At 38.6% G+C, this 21,757-nt stretch overlaps 1 protein-coding gene across 1 annotated transcript in view; it reads left to right on the forward strand.

Moving 5' to 3' along the window:
• The window catches only part of arid1b (AT rich interactive domain 1B (SWI1-like)), a 146,827-nt gene that overhangs the window by 27,010 nt on the left and 98,060 nt on the right, over positions 1–21,757 (forward strand). The window contains 1 exon segment of the mRNA XM_052098566.1: positions 5,780–5,920. Within this exon segment, the coding sequence (XP_051954526.1) occupies positions 5,780–5,920 (141 nt within the window).

The following is a 21,757-nucleotide window of genomic DNA, read 5'->3' on the forward strand; positions in this document are numbered from 1 at the left end:
TCATGCTATATTGCTAATTTGGTTCTAGAAAATCGACCAAACTTTGTCTTTGTGTGTTTTTTTTTGTTTTGTTGCCACAGTATGCAAAGTCTGGCATGTCTTAATATTAGGTAAAAAAAAATGGCAAAAAAGAAGCTTCCTCTAGAAACTCATCAGTAAACAATTGTTTTGAGAAATGAAGGCTATACAATGCTTGAAATTGCCAAAAAACTGAAGATTTCATACAATCTGTACACAACAGTCTTCAAAGACAAAGGACAACTGGCTCTAACAAGGACAGAAAGAGATGTGGAAGGCTAGATGTACAACTAAACAAGAGTATAATTACATCAGAATCTCTAGTTTGAGAAATGCCTCGCATGTTCTCAGATGACATCTTCATTGAGTTCTACCCGCTCAACACCTTTTCATGTACCCAACAGTAAAGAGAAGACGCATGGGAAGAATTGCAAAGAAAAAGCCACTTTTGAAACAGAAAACAAAAAGAAAAGGTTAGATTGGGCAAAGAAACACAGACATTAGACATCAGGTAACTGGAATAGAGTGTTACGGATCCTAACCCCATTGAGCTTTTGTGGGATCTGCTAGAATGACCGGTGCATAAGAAGTGCCCGATAAGACAGTCACATATATGGCAAGTGCTACAGGAAGCGTGGGGTGAAATGTTACTTGAGAATCTGGACAAACTGCCAGCTAGAATGCCAAGGATCTGCAAAGATGTCATTGGTGCACACGGAGGAATTTTTGATGAGAAGTTTAAGAAGTTCTGAAGATTTATTGCAAATTGTAATAGTAATTTTTCACATTATTCATGTCCTGACTATACATTGTGATCAGTTGAATGCCACTTTGGTGACTAAAAGTACCAATTTCTTTCCATAAGAGAAAAATCTGTACATTATTCCAAACTTTTGGCTGCCTGTGTGTGTGTGTGTGTGTGTGTGTGTGTGTGAGCGTGTATTTATCACTTTGTGGGGACCAAATGTCCCCATAAGGATAGTAAAACCCGAAATTTTTGACCTTGTGGGGACATTTTGTCGGTCCCCATGAGGAAAACAGCTTATAAATCATACTAAATTAAGTTTTTTGAAAATGTAAAAATGCAGAAAGTTTTCTGTGAGGGTTAGGTTTAGGGGTAGGGTTAGGTTTAGGGGATAGAATATAAAGTTTGTACAGTATAAAAACCATTATGTCTATGGAAAGTCCCCATAAAACATGGAATCACAACATGTGTGTGTGTGTGTGTGTGTGTGTGTGTGTGTGTGTGTGTGTGTGTGTGTGTGTCATAAACAGTGTGTACAGTTTAAGTCAGAAGTTTACATAGGCTTAGGTTGAAGTCATTAAAACCAATTTTTTAACCACTCCACAGATTTCATATTAGCAAACTGTAGTTTTGGCAAGTCATTTAGGACATCTACTTTGTGCATGACACAAGTAATTTTTCCAACAATTGTTTACAGACAGATTGTTTCACTTTTAATTGACTATATCACAATTCTAGTGGGTCAGAAGTTTACATTCACTAAGTTAACTTTGCCTTTTAAGCAGCTTGGAAAATTCCAGAAAATTATGTCAAGCCTTTAGACAATTAGCCAATTAGCTTGTGATAGGCTAATTGTCTAATTAGAGTCAATAGGAGGTGTACCTGTGGATGCATTTAAAGGCCTATCTTCAAACTTGGTCTCTTTGCTTGACATCATGGGAAAATCAAAAGAAATCAACCAAGACCTCAGAAAAAAATTCTTGGTTCATTCTTGGGAGCAATTTCCAAATGCCTGAATGTACCTCATTCATCTGTAAAAACAATAGTATGCAAGTATAAACACCATGCGACCACATAGCCATCCAACCGCTCAGGAAGGAGACACATTCTGTCTCCTAGAGATGAACGTAGTTTGGTGCGAAAAGTGCAAATCAATCCCAGAACAACAGCAAAGGACCTTGTGAAGATGCTGGAGGAACGGGTAGACATGTATCTATAACCACAGTAAAACGAGTCCTATATCGACATAACATGAAAGGCTGCTCAGCAAGAAAGAATCCATTGCTCCAAAACCTCCATTACTACAGTTTGCAAGTGAACATGGGGACAAAGATCTTACATTTTGAAGAAATGTACTCTGGTCTGATGAAACATAAATGGAACTTTTTGGCCATAATGACCTTCGGAGGAAAAAGGGTGAGGCTTGCAAGCCAAAGAACACCATCCCAACCGTGAAGCAGGGGGTGGCAGCATCATGTTATGGGGTTACTTTGCTGCAGGAGGGACTGGTGCACTTCAAAAAATAGATGGCATCATGAGGAAGGAAAATGATGTGGACATATTGAAGCAAAATCTCAAAGACATCAGCCATGAAGTTAAAGCTTGGTCGCAAATGGGTCTTCCAAATGAACAATGACCCTAAGCATACCTCCAAAGTTGTGGCAAAATGTACATTTCCAGCAACTTAATCTGAGAAGCTTGTGGAAGGCTACCCAAAACATTTGAGCCAAGATAAACAATTTAAAGACTATGCTACCAAATACTAACTAAGAACTAAAAGCTGAAATAAATAATTCTCTCTATTATTATTCTTACATGATTTTGTCTGATGGGCTGGTTTGAGTATTTCTGGAACTGCTGATCTCCTGGGATTTTCACACACAACAGTCTCTAAAATTTACCCAGAATGGTGCCAAAAACAAAAACATCCAGTGAGCGGCAGTTCTGTGGACAGAAACGGCTTGTTTGTGAGAGAGGTCAACAGAAAATGTTCAGTTTTTCCCAAAAAAATTTATGTATTAATTGAACAGCTGTATACAAGCAATATCACACTTGCAGTCGTGCTATATAGCCTTAAATCAGCACTGCTGTGATTACCTATGGCACTCGGCCTGGAGCATATATATTTTAATGCAAGTTGAAATCACATTGACATGTGGCTTCTACAGAAGAATATATAATCAGTAACAACCTTGGAGCTCATAAAAACTTTATTTGTATAAAATATGTATAAAAAAAATATATTTCTCTATGGATTAATTTAATGGGATTTTGACTTCCGGAACAGTACTGTTCCGCTATATTATCCTTTTGCATTCCCTTCAAATTACACATGGAGTGTTACAAAAATCTTAAAGCAAAGGCTCAAAATATTTGTGTATTTTGTAGTTTTGGGTTTGTCCTTGCTTGACTTAAGTTTGCTTGTAAAGAAGCTTTGAAAAACACATCTCAACTTTCATCTGGGCCCTGTGTGTGCATATGTTTGCTCACACTCTCCGGCATATATTAAAGCATTGAGGAAGGAAAAACGCAACATCATGCTTCGTGAATTTGTTTTCTTTTAGATATGAATAACAAATGAGAACTACAACGGATGAATGGGGGAGCTGGTGGACGCTGTGCCAGTGGCAGCTGTTGCCTTGAAAATCTCTTACATAACACTGTCATAACAGCTTGTCGTGAATTAAAGGAAGGGGAACCGTTGTGGATTACTAAGGCACTGCCATAACTACTGGGACCCTTGGTGTTCATATATCTTCTCACTGTGTCTTTGGTGTTTCAGTACTGTGAGAATATTTTATTACTGACTCTTAAGACGTCACACCCCATCAATGGAACGTAGGCCGTTAACATTTTTGGGCGGATCTCCATTTAACATACTTCCTAGATTAATAATAATTGTCCTCCCTGCATTGACATGCTGTGTGAAACCTTTGAGAAGTGAACTCTTGAATGTTTTGCTGTCAGTGTATGAGTCCATATTTACAGTCCTCCCTCAAACATTTTAATTTTATCATCATTTACTCAACCTCATTTAATTTCAAACCCATATGACTTTCTTTTTTCAGGGAAACACATGCAGAGATGTTTGGCACAATGTGACAAGCCATTTTCATTGGATTATTTTTTCATACAATGAAAGTGAATTGTGACTAAAGTAACGTAACGTTAACTAAGGTTAATAAATGCTGGTCATTGTTAGCTCATGATACAGTACATAATGTTAACAAATAGATAAATATACAGTAAATGTATTTATATTTACAATAAATTGTAAAGTGTTACCATTTTGTTTTTCGTGCTTGTTGGGTGTTCAGACACTCTTGATTTTGTGATGTATAAAACAGCAATAAAGTAATTCAGGAATATAGATCTCAGCTCATTTTGGATGTGTAGCCTAAATTAAGAATGTGGCGTGCTGTTGCCCTACACAAAAGTGGTGTTTTAAATCTAAATTCTATTCTAGCCAAATGCACACACTACAAGACACATCACCTTTGACCCACCCCGCTGTCATCAGTTTATTTTTGTATCCCCTTTTTCTCCCAATTTGGAATGTCCAATTCCCACTACTTTGTAGGTCCTCGTGGTGGCACGGTTACTCACCTCAATCCGGGTGGTGGAGGACAAGTCTCAGTTGCCTCCGCTTCTGAGACTGTCGCATCTTATCACATGGCTCGTTGTGCATGACACCGTGGAGACTCATGCTACTCTCTGTGATCCGCGCACAACTTACCATGCACCCCATTGAGAGCTAGAACCACCCTAGCAACCAGGCCAATTTTGGTTGCTTGGGAGAACTGTCTGGAGTCACTCAGCACACCCGGGATTCGAACTTGTGACTCCAGGGGTGGTAATCAGTGTCAATACTCGCTGAGCTACCCAGGCCCACAAACTCTTTATTTCTACCTTTTATCCCCTTCCTCCTTGTTGTGTTTTTTAAATGTCAAGAATAAACTCCATTGCTCTATGTATGAGTTTGTGTGAAAAAACTAATTTCGACAGAAAACAAGAGACTAAGTCTTTAAATGTGAACAGGCAGTGACCTTAAGACCAGAAACACACTTTACGCTAGTACTGTAAGCATATGCAAATGCGCACGCATTGCCAATGTATTGCCAGTGCTCGTTTAGGTTGAACATGCTTAACTTGCATTCTTGCATTACTGTGGTGGTAATAAACCTCAGTTTTTGAGGTTAAGGAGATGATAATTATCTTTAAAAGTATGTGCCGTTAACTAGAGGTAGACCGATATATCGGTTATACCGATTTAATCTGTGCTGATTTTTGGAACTATTGGTTATCTGAAAATCTATGCCAATAATTTTATTTTACTTTATTCCTTGTTCCTCTGGTTGGCACTGGAGGATTCAGTTTGTACAACTTCTACAGTATAAGAGCAGCCTTTAGTGGTGAAATAAAAACAATTTAGTAAGGATTTGCTTTATCTAAATCTGTCATCAGTGACTATATTTATCCTCATTTTTATCCTCATGAATATTTTGTTATTATGAGCAGATTATCTCTAAATGTTTTCATAATTGAACTGATTTATCGGTCATTGGCCTTTTTGTCACCACCTTTGTTATCGGTATTGGAAAAATCCACTATCATTCAACCCCTGCCATTAAACTTGATGTTTTATTAGTCAGGTAAAGTGGTATAAATATTTTAACTTACTTGCTCAGCAATATACTTGCTCAGCAATATTCTCTTCAAACTGTTGCTCTGCCATGACTAGTTGGCTTGAAAGAGAAAACGTTAGTAGAAGCGGACAGTTCACACTAATATCGGTAATAGTGCTCCTTGTGGCAATTTGCGCAATTATTTGTGCTCCGACACATTTTGGAACATAACAATGCAGGAAATGTACATGTACTTTTGTAAAGTATGTTTCACCTTAAGTCTTGTAGTGTGCACTTGGCATATTCAAAATGAATAATCGCATAATTGCATTTACAATTTCAAGGGAAATTATAACAAATATAGTCTCATTAATCTCCGTGTCTCTTTCAGCAGATGACAGCGCAGTATGGTTCACAGGGAATGGGGGGGTACTGCCAGCAGGGGCAGACCCCATATTTCAGTCCCCCACAGCAGCAGCCTGCGGCCCCTTCTCAACCCCCCTACATGCAGCAGCGGGGTCCAGCACAGCAGGTGAGCACTCAGGCTGCTTTATGGGTCCGTGTATTGTGTTTCTCATCATCATTCTTTCTGGGGCTAGATTTAGAATTTTTGGTGCATATTATAAAGAATATTTAAAATTGAAATTCACTCTTTGGGAGAAAATTTGCACTGCGATGATCTGACTTCTTGTAGCGTAGGTTGGTTTATGTTGGTGGTGTTGTATTATTGGTTGCAAAAACTTGCTAGCAAAAACAACAACAACAAAAAACTCTGTGACCAATGGATATCAGCTTTTGGGTCATGTGTCCAGAACCAATAATCCAGATAGATGTTGAGCTGCTGATACTGTTCGGTGAATCTCCCGAAATATCCAGATATTATTTCAACCCAAAAACTAAATAGAAAAAGAGATTATTTAGGACCAATTAATTTTTGCATTGTGACATTTACATGACAATTAAGCACACCCCCCCAAACCTCTAATTACAGTAATAATTTTTTATTTTTTATACAGTAATGAAAACAATGTGTTTTACTAAAAATCAACAAAGGCAGTACAACAAATACTATATGTACTTTAAGTAATATATGATATATGATATATGATAAACACATGCGTACAGAACATGGTGTGAATAGTTTTGGTGCAAAAAGCTCTTGTGATTTTCATCTGTGATTCACATTTTGTCGGCTTGGTTGCGTACAGGCCTATAGTATGAAAGAGAGATTATTATTTATATATATCAGTTATTCTTAGCAGAACTGTTAACTCCACCCATTTTTCTCTCTCGCACACGTCATTGAGTATCTACAGAAATAATACCGACAGCTTTTCTGTCTCGTTTTGTAGGACACACAGCTTGCATGTAACAGCCTGCAACACACACACACACACACACACACACACACACACACACACACACACACACACACACACACACACACATACATGTTGGCCTACCTATCATTATGAGGACTTTCCATAGACATAATGATTTTTATACAGTACAAACTATAGATTCTATCCCCTAAAGCTAACACAACCCCTAAACCTAACCCTCACAAAAAACTTTCTGCATTTTTACATTTTCAATAAAACATTGTTTAATATGTTTTTTAAGGTATTTAAATTATGGGACACTAGAAATGTCCTCATAAACCACATTTATAGCATAATACCCTTGTAATAACCAGTTTGTAACCTAAAATATTGTCCTCGTAAACCACATAAACATGCCCACACACACACTCACACACACAAAGTATAAAGATGGCAGTAATAAGAAAGTGGATCTCTCATGGGTTTGTTTATAATATCAGTGAGGATGTCTCATATTGCTCTCAGACTCCTATTATTCCCTGGACCTTAAAGGCAATATTTGTATTTTCTCTTATATGACACTGAGGCTAATAGAGAAAAACGGTTTCATTTTCTTGCTCTGTGCCATGGCTTCCAGTGTCTCTGACAGGAGAGATTGTGGAGTGGAGGAACACAGCATGAAGCTGCTTTGAAACGATGTGTGCTGTGAAAAGCGCTACACAAATAAAAATGACTTGACTTGGAGTTATAGACAGGTCCTTTTCTTCAGGCAGAACGATGGACTCCTAAATGTTGGTGGGAATATTACTACACTGCGTTAGATATGTAGTAGGGATGTCTCGTTACTGGTATCGGGTCTAATGCTTCACACATGTATTTTTACTTGTACTGGTAAAAATGCTCTGATACCAAAAAAATTATATAATCTGATGTACAAATTTAATTGCATAAACATTCAGCGAACAAATGTAAATAGTGATATGTCCTAGTGTGATTATTAAACCACAAAGGAATTGATTTCATGAAATAAATAATTAGTCTGCATGTTGTTCTTCAAAGTAAATGTGTGAAGCCGGCTGCTTATACACTGAGAGTGTGTTCACACTTGTAGTTCATTTCTCTTGGTCCGGACCAAAAATGAAAATGATACATTTAGTCCTGGTTCGTTTGGCATTTACACTGGCATTTTGAACACCGAACCTAACGATACAAAACCAAAGGCTTCAGGGAGAAGTCACGACCTGATTGGACAGATTTTATGACGTATATTTTTTGACGTAACTTACCAAACATCCAAAACAATGCTGGGGAAATGCCCTCGTTGGATGTATACCAGCTGAGAACAAACGAAGAGTTAATAAAATGTGCAAAGGAGTCAAAACCATGGCAGGAATTCCTCCGTTGCACACACAAACGAAGATATGCTGCAAGGATGGCTGACGGCTGTTCCGATGCCTGTAACGAACTGTAATGTGCAACATAGCTCCTATGATGAGAAGAACCAGGTATGCTTGAGGTCAGTATTGGCAAATTACTTCCTGTTTTTGGTCCGTTTAGTTCCCATCTTTGGTTCATGTTGCATTCATATATCAATCGAACCTTACCAGAGTTCGTTTGGAAGTGGACCGTGACCCACTATTTAGGCGGTCTCGGTCCGCTTGTTTGGTGCGCACCAAGGTTCGGGTGACAGCGTTCACACTTGTTCAAATGAACCGCACTAACGGAGCATATGAGTATTGATATTTTCCTCTTAATATATTTTCAGTTCAGTGTATTTGTAATATATTCACGCTGTGCTTTAATTCATTTACATTAATTAACTGTTAATGTATTACTGTTAAATGTATAGTTTACCCCAAAATTTTAAATGTACTCTCCCTCTTGCCATCCCATATGTGTATGACTTTCTTTAGCAGAACACAAATGAACATTTTTAGAAGAATATTTCAGCTCTGTAGGTGAATGGTGATCAGACCTTTGTAGCTCCAAAAATCTCTTAATACAAACTGTAAAACAGTTAAAGGATGGGAAAGGAGGAGGCGAGAACCGGCTTGACGATATAAATCATAGTTTAATGGAAAACTTAAAAGACAACACAAACACACATGACGGACATGTCCGCTAACGATCTCTCTCTGCCGCACAGCCCTCTGCAGTCGACCTTTAAACCTCACGGAGGCATAATTAGCCTAATACGGGACCGGGTGTGTAGGATCACGACCCGGCCCCGCCCTCCGCCCTGCCACACAAACATAAAAGTTATCCATAAGCAGAGGCGTTTCCAGCATTGAAGGACATCCGGGGCTTAGCCCAGACAATTTTATTTTCACACTAGCAACCACTTCTCTGTAGTTCAAAGCTGGTGAGAGGGTATTCTTTGAGTTTTGTTCTGGCTGGGCCTGTTTCTACAGTTCCTAAATCTTCCACTCTAGTACTATCCTCGACTAACTCATCCTCTCTCCTCCCTGAATCATCTGTGATGCAAAAGAACAGATACAGCACATAAATTATTGCAAATCAGCTTCAAACAACTAATTCATCAAGTGCTAATATTTCAAAGTGTAGACCAATACCATTGAAGAAAATGTATTGGGAAGAGCAGATCAGTGGGATTGCCCTAAAATCTATCATGATTCTTGAATTGTCATGTACATTACCATAAAGTCATCACAAAAGAGTTATATTATAGTGAGTAAAGTGAGGTAAAAAAAATACTGAATATAAATAATTTATATTTTTTGACATAAATAGTCAAAATGATGTATAAGATCCTAAGTTAAAACAATACATGAATGACTTTAGTCTAAGTTCATTGACACACCATGGCATCGAACTGTATATAATTCTCCATGTTCATCTGTCAAAATCCTTTCATTAGGATCATTGGGATAAAAATGTTTTCACTTTTAACTTTCTCTAAAGTAAAGTGACTGATTAATTGTTACCAGTTTCCATGCCTGATTCTGGCACATCTTTGCTACCCTCAAAGTGTATATTTACTACAAACTAATATCACAAAACAAGTCACACATACATTTTATGCTAATGCTTGTTGGTTATCCTTAGAGAAAATAACACCTGATAAACAAGAAAATTATGCTCCAAACTGGACTCGAACCGTGGTCTCCAGCGTGAGAGGCAGATGCGCTAACCACGAGGCTAGAGGTTACAACATGTGATATCAGACGTCTTGAGGTTTAGCCTACTGTGGTTGAAAGCCAGCCAGATGATGATCTTTAAACTTTAAGGACAAAAACAAATGCGAATTCTTACCCACTGACTTCTTTCGGAAATTTTAGAAGCCTCATTTGCTTAATTTTTGCTGTCTTTCCTGCTAACTGCTGTTAACTCGCCACTAAGTAACGTAAGTTGATGTCAGCTCCTCCCCTACCTGTTGCATATTCAACAGAGAGGAAGAAACGGAGTCGCCCATAGGCTACCGACAGCAAAGGAACTTATTCTATAGGCTAGATTATGCCTATGTCTATTTTTACAGGCTGTATGCAGTATGTGCAAAGCCAAAGCACAATGAAATAAGGCAACTTATGATTTCGGAGGTTTACATAGGCTATTGTCCGGTTTCATACTTGTCAGTCAACTTTTCAAAATACATTCGGGGCTACACTCAAAACATTCGGGGCTGAAGCCCCGGCAAAATCGGCTGCCGCCGCCTCTGTCCATAAGACTCCAGTGTTTAAATCCATATATTCAGAAACATTATAATAGGTGTGGGTGAGAAACAGATACAAATGTAAGTCTTTTTTTCTTTTTTTTTTTTTACTCTAAATATCTTCTTTCACTTTTACATCTGAAAGTGAAGATTTAGAGTAAAAGAGGACTTAAATATTGTTCTGTTTTGCATCCACACCACCATTCACTTGCATTGTATGGACCTACAAAGCTGAGATTTTCTTCTAAAAATCTTTTTGTTCTGCTGAAGAAAGAAAGTCATACACATCTGGGATGGCATAAGGGTGAGTAAATGATGAGAGAATTTTCTTTCTTGGGTGAACTATCCCTTTAACTTGCATCAAGACAGTCATAGGCTTATTTTCTGTTGATTCATATAAAAGCCTTTATTGCAAGAGATTATTTTGATTAATGAGTTTATGGTGACTTGATGAGAAAATTTTCATTTTTTGGCGAACTGACCCTTTAATATTAACTTGTATAGAAGATACAAGATTGTGGAATTTCAGAAGGATTGTGTAGATTGTGGTATATTTCAGACCGTTTTATTTTAAATTAATTCAGATAAAAACACGCTATGTGAATACGGTTAATGATGTACTTGAACACACTACTAAGGTTAATGCAGTAAATGTAATTTTCATCTATTGAGAAACATTGATCCCAGCTTCATCTTTACAAGCAAGGAGGTGAAGGATGTGCTGTTTTTTATTTGCTGTTGATGACTTGTATATCGCTAATGACCAAAAATATAAAAAATTATATTACATACTTCAGTGTCATAAAATTGTGTTTCGACACCAAAGACCAACCGTATGTTGTTTGCATTTACATATAGGTAATTACTTTACTTTTAAAATGTATGTAAATGTGGGACAATGTAACATTGTGGGACAATTTAAAAGTGGAGACTTTATTGTACCAAAAAAAGAGAAAAAAACAAACTATCAATATTTGTGTTATTTGCTTAATCTGCTCAATGCAGCTCAATGCTCCCCTTTTTCTCCCCAATTTGGAATGCCCAATTACCAATGCACTCTAAGTCCTCGTGGTGGCGTAGTGACTCACCTCAATCCAGGTGGCGGAGGACAAATATCAGTTTCCTCTGCGTCCGAGATTGTCAGTCTGTGCAATTTATCACATGGCTTGTTGAGCGTGTTACTGCAGAGACATAGTGCATGTTGAGGCTTCAAGCTATTTTCCATGGCGTCCATGCACAACTCGCCACGCGCCCCACCGAAAGCGAACCACATTATTGCGACCACGAGGAGGTTACCCCATGTGAATCTACCCTCCCTAGCAACCGAACAAATTTGGTTGCTTAGGAGACCTGGCTAGAGTCACTCAGCACCCTGGATTTGAACTCGTGACTCCAGGGGTGGTAGTCAGCATCTTTACTAGCTACCCAGTCCCCCCCGAAACATTGCTGTTTAATAGATCCCGGAGCGCAAATGATCCCACGCACTACGCTCTCCTGTCGCTGGACACTCACGTGACACACAGTTGCGAGTGTCAGATGAGAAGCATATTTAGTGCTTATAAAGCACTGAACGCGATATAAATGTCATTGGATTTGCTTTGGCTGCCCGAAATTTAGCTTGGGTGGCCACCGGAAAATGTTCAATTCCGGAAAAACCCTGGGTAGAATTGAAGCGATTACACATGAAAGTTTATGCTACACAGAATGCTGCAAATCCATTGATTTCAATGGGTATTGTATGTCGCTAGAATGTAGAAGAAAAACTGCAAGGTTTGTAAAAGTGACGCTGTCATGGGACTAAAAGTTGAGAAAATGTTTACTTTAGCTGCAGTGCACTCTGATGTAAGCCTCCCATGACCAATATGAATTTTTGACCAGTTGGTCCAGTTTCTGAAATCCAGTTTGAGTATTACTACCTGCTCTTTCCACACCCTCAAATTGCATCTTACACTTTCCTATCTGTCATAGGCTCTCTCAGAGCTTTCACTTGTGAATAAGTAATTTTGGTACACACAATTCAAATCAGCACACTTTTTAGCAAGGATAGAGTGCAAATCGGGATGCAGCCCTTGTCCTCTGCTGGTGGTGATTAATCGCTAATATGCCTGAGGCCTGTTTGATGTTTGCCACTAAATAAGCTCTCCTCAATATCGAAGGAGACAGCATCCCTTGTCTGGTTAAAGTCAACCTCTTAATCAAAGCCTTCGCTTCCATTAAATATTTTCTAGTGGGGCTCCAGCCAATGTTCTCCGCAGTTGCCTGTAAATTAGCACTGTGTGCTGGTCATGAATGTCTGACCCAGTCTCAGAGCATCTGCTGGCCATACCATATCTGAAAAGCCAAGTTGGTCACAGGTTATTTGTGTTAAAGCTGAACGGTTTAATTTCCATGGCAGTAGCACCACTGAACAGAATTGCAAAAACAAACATTGGTTTTAAACAGCCTAACAAATATGCCTCATCTCCTGTTGATCAAACAAACAGATAGTCCTGCCCTAAAACCAACTATAGAGTGGATTTGCCGATATAATGCTGCAATATTTACAGTATGTGATATAGGCTACATACAACTTAATTACAGAAATTGAGGTGTGCATACAGAATATGCAGAATTATTTATTTTTTTAAACAATCTTGAAATTTACACAAATATTTCAAAACAAAAATCATGCATTATTGACTAGGTTGTTGGTAGATTTTGGAACAACCTAGACTTTGAATTGCCACAGACCCCTGATTTGATATTACAATGATTTTTACTTGCCAATTTGATATGTATTGCGATTCTGTAAGTATTGTGATTTGATGTTTTGATACTGTATATTTAGTTGAGTTTACTCCTTTTCTCAGAAAGAAATGTCTATTGAAGAATAGTTGTGTCCGAAATGACAGTTGTTTCACTCTGTAATACAGATTTTTCAGATAAAAGGTAGGGATGTGCAAAACTATAATTAAAACTAATTAATCAACTAATAGCTCAGACAACGCACAGACTGTTCGATAAGTAGTTTTATTTTAAACGGGCCCCACCGAGAGCAAGAACACATTTTATAGCAACCACAAGGAGGTTACCCCATGTGACTCTACCCATCCTATCAACTGGGCCAATTTGGTTGCTTAGAAGACCTGGCTGGAGTCACTCAGCACATCCTGGATTCAAACTCGTGACTGCAGATATGGTATACGTATATATATGGTATAATCAGCATCAATACTCACTGAGCTACCCAGGCCCCCTGAAGTGGGTATTCTGAAGGAAACATGGCATTACTGTATGAATGTACCCTTTGCTAACAGTCTTGTGGAAGGGCCCTCAGAGAAAAGCTTAAATTTTCTCACTTTCACTTGAACTTTTGAGTGGTTTCCCCTCCCGCAGCAGTGCAATATTTGTATTTTTTTTGTTCAAGGAAGCAAAAACTGCAGTTTTGAATTCGAAGTGCCATTACCTCAGACGAGTAACAGGTCAGATAAAAAGTCCACTCCATGTACTGTGTTGCAATTGTATTTGCCAATTTGCTGTCACAAATTTGGTATGCTACTTGATTTTAATCCAAAGTAAAGATACCGGCAAACAATACAGGTCTGGAAAGCAGATATCTTGAAGGCTTGTGTGATTGCGATTACAGATGAACAAACGGAGCGGATTTACAGATGCTGACAGAATAGAAAAGAGGCTTCTGAAATATGTAGTTGTTCAGTGGCAGAGGATATAACAGTGAACAAATGGTGGATTGAAGACTGTAGCAGCATTGCATGCATAAAAGGACTAAATGTAAAGAATTGACGAGACAAAACTTCTCAGAGAGAAAACCTGATCATGTGGAACTCTGCTCAAATATAGCTTAAAATATATTTCCCTCAATGTATTAGCATTAAAGCTTAACGTGTACTTTTTTAAAAGTAGTTTCTTCATCAGAGAGACAATTTAAAAGTTTCTCAATTATTGCGGTTTGTAACAGTTTTAAAAAATTTGTTGTGTTTAATGAGTCTGTGTTTTCAGCATACGGCTGCACACATTCACATGTATGCAAAAAGCTCGGAGCACATGCTGTCAGGCATCAAAGCAGAGAGGACCCAAATACAGGTTTTAAACAACTGAGAAACTTTATTAAGGCAACAAAACAAGCAGAACTCAAAATAAGTCCCAGAGGGGACAAACAAGATACATCCAAGTGCTAATTGGCTGCAGGCAGGCAAACCAGACTGACAGGGTAGAGAAGGGGCAGTCTGGTTCCGTGATTGGGGACAGGCAAGGATCAGAACCAGTAGACAGGAGAACAGACAGCTGGTGTTCAAGGGACAGGCAGAGGGCGATACTATGTGGGACCAGGGGCTAAATCTAAAAGCACCTGACTGGGAACGGGCTAAGGCAGGGTCAGAGATGGGTATGGGCATTTTGTCAACTGGACTAATTACTCGATGGGCAATTACATGTTCATAATGTTATATATATATATCTCATGTCTGACAAATGTCTATGGTTGCTGCATTGGGTCTTGTTGTTCCAGTGTATCTTTTCATTATTAGAGGCTGTTATAAAATAATCTGTTACAAAATGTACAAAAGATTGCATAATCGCGCATCTGTCTGTTCTTCCTTCAGGTTACCGTAGTAATCTTTGTAAGCACGCACCCGTTTTCTTTAGTGACTGTCTGAACAGTCTATTTTCAAATGACAGGAGATGCCATAACCATTGCGTATTTAATATACATGTTAAGTTGAAGTTCAGTTTTAAAGATGCTGCATTGTGTTCCATTTAGCTGCACTCTGTTTAGCGGTTTGGAACCCTCATCTGCTGTATATGCGCTAGAGCCCGACCGATATGGGATTTGAGACCGCTACATATGCCGATTTTAGAGGTGGAAAATTCCCAGTTTACCGCTATGGTGGCCGATATAGTTGATTTGAGCTGGAATGAAAACAGAACTTTTCAATCTGGACTGTGCACCAAAATGACCATAAAAAAGGTACTCAGAAGGCTACTTTTTTCAAATGATTTTTATCAAAGAATATTTAACATAATTATACATTGTCAACATTGGAAAGTACAATATTTCCCTCTGAAATGTGGAGTGGAATTATAAAGTAATAGAAAATGCCATGGTAATACTCAAGTAAAGTACAAGTACCTCTAAATTGTACTGAAGTACAGTTTTCTTGCTTATCAAAAATATCAGCAATATTTTGCAGTTAATGTATAATAAAACGGTCACAAACAATAACTCATGGTTCGCTGCTGCCGAGTCAAGAGATAAACAGCAGTGTTACACCTTATTCCAGTGGAAAACCAGACTTTTACATATTAATTTTTGTAAATGCAATGACCGGAAATGTTCAGTTAAAGGGGGTACCAAACCCAAGAGAATAAAAGATGGACTTTATTTACTTTCCAGAACTGCATCTCACCAACTAGATAACGTACAAACATTTGCATCAACGCATCACTCGGACACAATCCACCACCACACCGTTGTCTGCTGAGCTGCAAAAAGATGCAGCTGATGTATATCTTTCAATCTGCTACGTTACTGACTTCACTGACAAATTATAGCTGGCTAACAACAAACAGATGTGATAAAGATGAGTGACATGGTTGTCAGGGACATAGTTAACGTTACATTAGTTATATTGAAAAGGGAATATGTAGTTATTGTTTATTAACTTTCCAGTATGTATTTTACAAACTAGTTAGCAACTTTCCGAGAAGACACTGCTTAACTCTGCACCACTTAAATCTGTCTTGTCTACAGAACTACGGTCAGCTCTGTAAACAATGGAGTCCGAGTGTGCTCTGCTGAACAAACTACACTATATCACCAAGTCTAAATCACACAAGCATTGTTATCTGCATTATATGTTCTGAAAAAAGTTTTAATATCTGCCCATATCGGAGAACATACGCGATACGATATCTGTGAAAGGCTAATATCGGCCGACCGATAAATCATCCAGGCACTAATATGCGCTGCTTCAGTGCGTTGAGTCTACTGCCACGTGCCTGGTGTGTGTCTACCCAGATGTTCACTCTTGTGAGGAAAGCCGTGATGCTCTGTATTGTTGTTGCTGTTATTCATGAAGTGTTCCATTTAACTCAGAGAGTCTGAATCTCCACATTTCAACTGGGGAAAGTCCAACGGAATGACACTTTATCAGACATCTAACTTGGAAACTCATGCAGAAATCTTCATTTCGTTGAGATGCAGGTGTGTTACGTCATGCGGGGCAGGTAGGTTTACAGTCAGCGACAAACATTCACTTTTATTAAATAGTATTCATTAACGAATCAAAGTTCTTACATTAGATTATGAAACTTGTTTAGCAAATGTTTTGCAAAGATAGGGGTTCAAAACACGGTTAATTACACTATTTTGATTATCGTAACTATAGCATTGCAGCGTCGTACATCAGTTGGGTTGCTATGAGACATCTCTGACAATAAGTGTACCCCTCAAAACCACAATGTAATCAATTTCAAAATTATAAATAAGCTCCCTGTTTGACAAGTGTTTAGTTGTCAGGTAATTGTCAATGGATTTCGAATTATGTGAAAAGTCACATCATGTGTGATCACTATTGATCATCATTTTCATGATCAATCATTGCTGCCACGTCCGATTACCAGAGTACTCAAGCCCATCCCTAGTCAGAGACTTGCAGAAATCTTAACTGGGGCGAAGAGGGAAAGGCAACCACAACCAGACAGGGAGCAGACTTACTTGGGGTCAGAGACAGGCTAAGGGCAGATACCAGGAGGGCTGAAGATGGGCAAGAAGAACCAGGTGGGGCAGGCAGAGAGGGTAGTCAAATGGGCAGAGAATTCAGGAAGCCAACAAAGAACCAGAATTGGACAAACCAACAGGAACAGCCAGTTAACCAACTGCAAACAACAATCTGGTACAGAATAGCACACACAAGGGGATTAAATAGGGAGCAAATTAATCAAGGGGAGTGGAAACAGGTGTGATTCATTGTTCTGATGAGCAACCACAGAGATTGTCTCTGCGAGGAAACCCCATGGCCACAGTCAGCACATGGCACAGTCAACAAACACAAAAAACGTTTCTAGTTTTATCTGCTGCTCAAAGTACAGACGTTAATCACTACGTTGAAACTCTGGTGACACAAAGGACTCAAAAAGCCACAAAGAGGATTTTATCATTTCACAGAGATGTTTATGAGTCTCACATGTTTGTCTGCTTATGATTCAGATGAGTTCTGCTAGACACACCCTTCACAAACACGTCTCACTCAACATGGCCCCTCAGTTTAGAGAAAACATGAATTATGTGAAGGAATAAAGCAGAACACTCTGACTACAATTAAATCACATTGACCTCATCTATCCTAAGGCAATCTGAGCTGCTCTATTGATGGATTAAATCTTTTTTAATTATTTGTTGAGCTAATCAAACATCGTTATAAACAGCAAAAAAGAGAGACAATCTCCACCACCTAAAAAAAAAAGCTAGGGGAAAACCCCCCACTAATTACTGCATTGCAATGCAGAAAAACTTTCAGATTAACAATTTTTTATTGATTCACATAAATGAACACAAAACATATATACACAGAATCAATCTTAACCCCCACTATTACCCTTCCCAATCCCCAACCTGACCCAAACAACATCACAGTGGTCTCAAATGATATAGACACACACATACAAAAAATTAAAATCAATTAATAAATAAAAGAAATAGTTAAATAAACAAATATAATAATAATAATCACATATCCATAAATGATATATACACACCCCATTTCTCCACGAAGATGTTGTACCTCCCCATTCTTCTAAATGCCCCTTCCTCAACACTTTCCATCTCCGAGCACCACTCCTGACAAGAGGGTGCTCCAGCCAACCTCCATCCCCTTAAAATGATCTGCCTGGTGATCATGATACTGGTTAAGACCCAACTCTTTATGTGTCTACTTTCTATGTCAATGACCACCCCATTGCCCAAGATACAGAGTCTGGGGCAAAATGATAACCGAGTGCCTAATACATCGCCCACCAGACTCTGAACCTTTAACCAAAACTTCTGTATCTCAACACCCCCCCCAGAAGACATGGGTTATGTCTTCTTCCTCTGATTGGCATTGCCAGCAGGTGGGTGTGTCTTTAAGAACATGCCCATATAATTTAGAGGGGGTCCAATAGAACCGATGTAAAATCTTGGAATTATATAAAGTGCACCCTTGTGTCTCTAGGTGCAGTTTTGAGGTTTTTTTAGAATCCTAGCCCACTCTCCCTCCTCCAATATGAAGTTTAAATCTTTCTCCCATAATCTCTTGAGAGTGGTTGAGGCTCTGTCCCCCGGAGTCTGAATTAACAAGGAGTAATACACTGATGCCTCATGACCTTTTCCAAAAGCAGCAATACTCTTATAATATATGCTGCTTTGGGGGGGGGGTATGCTATTACCAATAGCATACACCTCTCATATAGGTCCCTCTCATATAGGTCCCTGATTGTATTAACCCCCCTCACAATCCACTCTGACCAGCAGAAAGGGGACTTATTAATGCATAGTTTGGGTTTTAGCCTTAAGCTCGAGGCAACATTAAGATAAATATCCAAATTAAATACTCTGGACACTTTTGTCCATACTGAGTGCAAATGCAAAATAACGAGGTGTGATTTAGCTTCTATTGTTAGATTGATAGAAAGGCTTTACAATGGCAAAATAGGGGCAAGAACTTCCTGTTCAATACAAAACCAGGGAGGGGCTCTTTACAGTGGAAGCGACCAATGAGCCAAATATTTGAGACCGAACGCATAATAATAAAACAAAATCTTGGGTAGGCCTGGCCCACCTTTGTCAATCGGCCTATGCAGATTACTAAAATGTAATTTGGGGCACTTACGATTCCAAATGAAAGACTTCGCTATGCTCTCAAATTGCTTGAAATAAGAGAGGGGGACATCTGTAGGGAGTGACTGTAGCAGGTAGTTTAATTTTGGAATACAGTTCATATTAATAACATTAACCTTCCCAATCATCAATAAATGTAATAAAGCCCACGTCCACATCGCTCGAAAGCCTTTTTATTAAAGGGTAAAAATTAACTCAGCTAAATGAGACAAATTTGCTGAGAATAAAATGCACAAATACTTAATGCCCTGTTTGGGCCAATGGAAGGTGCCCAGCTAGAAGGCCATTACTGGACAGTATGCTGTCAAAGCCAAAGCTTCGGATTTAGACCAATTGACTTTGTATCCTGAGAACTTGGAAAAGGGATTAATAATTATCTGGAGGCAAGGCATAGATCTAAAAGGGTCAGAGACGAATAATAAAATATCATCTGCGCAAAGCATGGTTCCAGGGCAAGACAGAACCGCTGCTACAGGTTGTCTATAAAGTTTAGAAAACTTAATCCAACCAATAAACATTCTCCCGAACCCATACATATCCAAAATCATAAAACGATAATCGCATTCTACCATATCAAAGGCCTTTTTGGGCATCAAGTGAGATGTTATCGACAGGAGTCTGATCATTTGCCACTGGCCACATGATATTGATGAAACGCCTAATGTTATCAGAAGAGGTGGGGTCCTGAATAAACCCCACCTGATCTATATGTATAAAGAGATGTCATAAATTACTTAATTGGTTAGCAAGAATTTTTGACAATATTTATATCCTTAGAAGAAAAAAAAAAAATTATTCTCCCCTTTTCTCCTCAATTTGTATTGCCTAATTCCCAATGCGCTCCATGTCCTCATGGTGGTGTAGTGACTCACCTCAATCCAAGTGACAAAATGTTTACATCTAGCTGGATCAGGGAAATTAGACGGTAACTCTTACACTCGCTTGGATCTTTGTCCTTTTTAAGGATCAGACTGATCCGGGCTTGTGTCATTTTTGGCAGAAGCTTTCCATACTTGAATGATTCTGTATACATTTCGAACAAAAGTGGAGCCAGTTCCGTAACATAAGATCTAAAAAATTCAGTGGCAAAACCATCTGGCCCCAGAGACTTGCCTGTAGGTAGGGCCTTAATTACCTCATCAAGTTCCTCCTAGGTTATCTCAGAATCAGAATGAGAATTTTTGCTCATTCATAAATTCAGGGAGTTCTAGGCCAAAGTAAAAATTTCACCACCAGCAGATTTCACTGAGGGAATGGTAGAAAAAGACTCTCTGCATTAAATATCTTGCCAAAAGCTTCCCTGCTTTGTCCACCAACTCAAAATAGGACTGTCTTGCCCTGAATAAAAGCTTCACTTTCCACAACAAAATAGTTTTATATCTGTATTTCAATCGGGCCAATTCTCTGAGGCCATCAGACAACATTCAGCTTCAGCTCTGCACTTTTAATATTCCCTTCCAACTCTACAAGTTCTCGTGCTTTGGATTTTTTGATGAATGAGGCATTCTGTATAATCTGACCCCTAAGAACCGCCTTAAGTGCCTCCTAAGCCACACACTGAGGACCAGTTGGTCTCCATATAAACATTGATTTCAGTCAATTTGTTGGAATTCATTATTTTGCAAAATGGATACATCAATGTGGCAACACTTCTAAACTCACCAGGGTGTGATCTGAGACTAAGATGTTTCCAACTGAGCAATCCACAACAGATGAAATGAGGGTCTTGGATATATAAAAAAAATCTATCCTAGAATAAATATTATGGACAGATGAAAAGAATGTATAGTCCCTACCAGATGGGTTCAAAAGTCACCATATCTTCAAGACCAAGATTTTTACATATCCTATGAAGCGTCAGTGTTGCTCTAGAGGGCTTACACTTTTTATTTCACTATGATCCATGGACTGAGTCCATCAAAAGTTTAAAGTTTCCTCCCAATATTATATCATGAGGAGTGCCTGCGGCATGCAGCATCCTTCAAGATCTATAAAAAAAAGCCCTGATTATCAGCATTAGGTGCGTAAATTTTGCCCCTGAACTTCTGCTAAAGCAATAATGACTCTTCCTAATTTATCTTTAATCTGTTTGAAAGATTTGAATTGTAGATGCTTACTTATCAATGTTATGACCCCCCTTTTTTTTGAGCCAACCCTAAAGAAAACATGTCCACCCCATATCTTATCAAATTTTCTTCCTGCGAAGAAAGATGAGTTTCTTGAAGAAACACTATTTCATATTTCTTACACATAAGAACAGAAATAACCTTCCTTCTTTTTATGGGGTGCCCCAACCCAAAGATAACCCACTCATATTAACATTTTGTTATAATAGAAAAAAATAATTGTGTCAAAAACAAATTATAAAGACCACATTCCAACATTAGTGTAACAATCAAACCCCGAAATTCCCCCCGAACCAAACAAACAGAAAAATGTGTGCATTGACTCCGCATGACAGCGCCAACTGTCAATTTCTGTCAATTTCTCTAAACTCAAAAA

Source organism: Xyrauchen texanus, chromosome 30 (genome assembly GCF_025860055.1).
Source record: "Xyrauchen texanus isolate HMW12.3.18 chromosome 30, RBS_HiC_50CHRs, whole genome shotgun sequence".
In the NCBI taxonomy this organism is placed as follows: Eukaryota; Metazoa; Chordata; class Actinopteri; order Cypriniformes; family Catostomidae; genus Xyrauchen; species Xyrauchen texanus.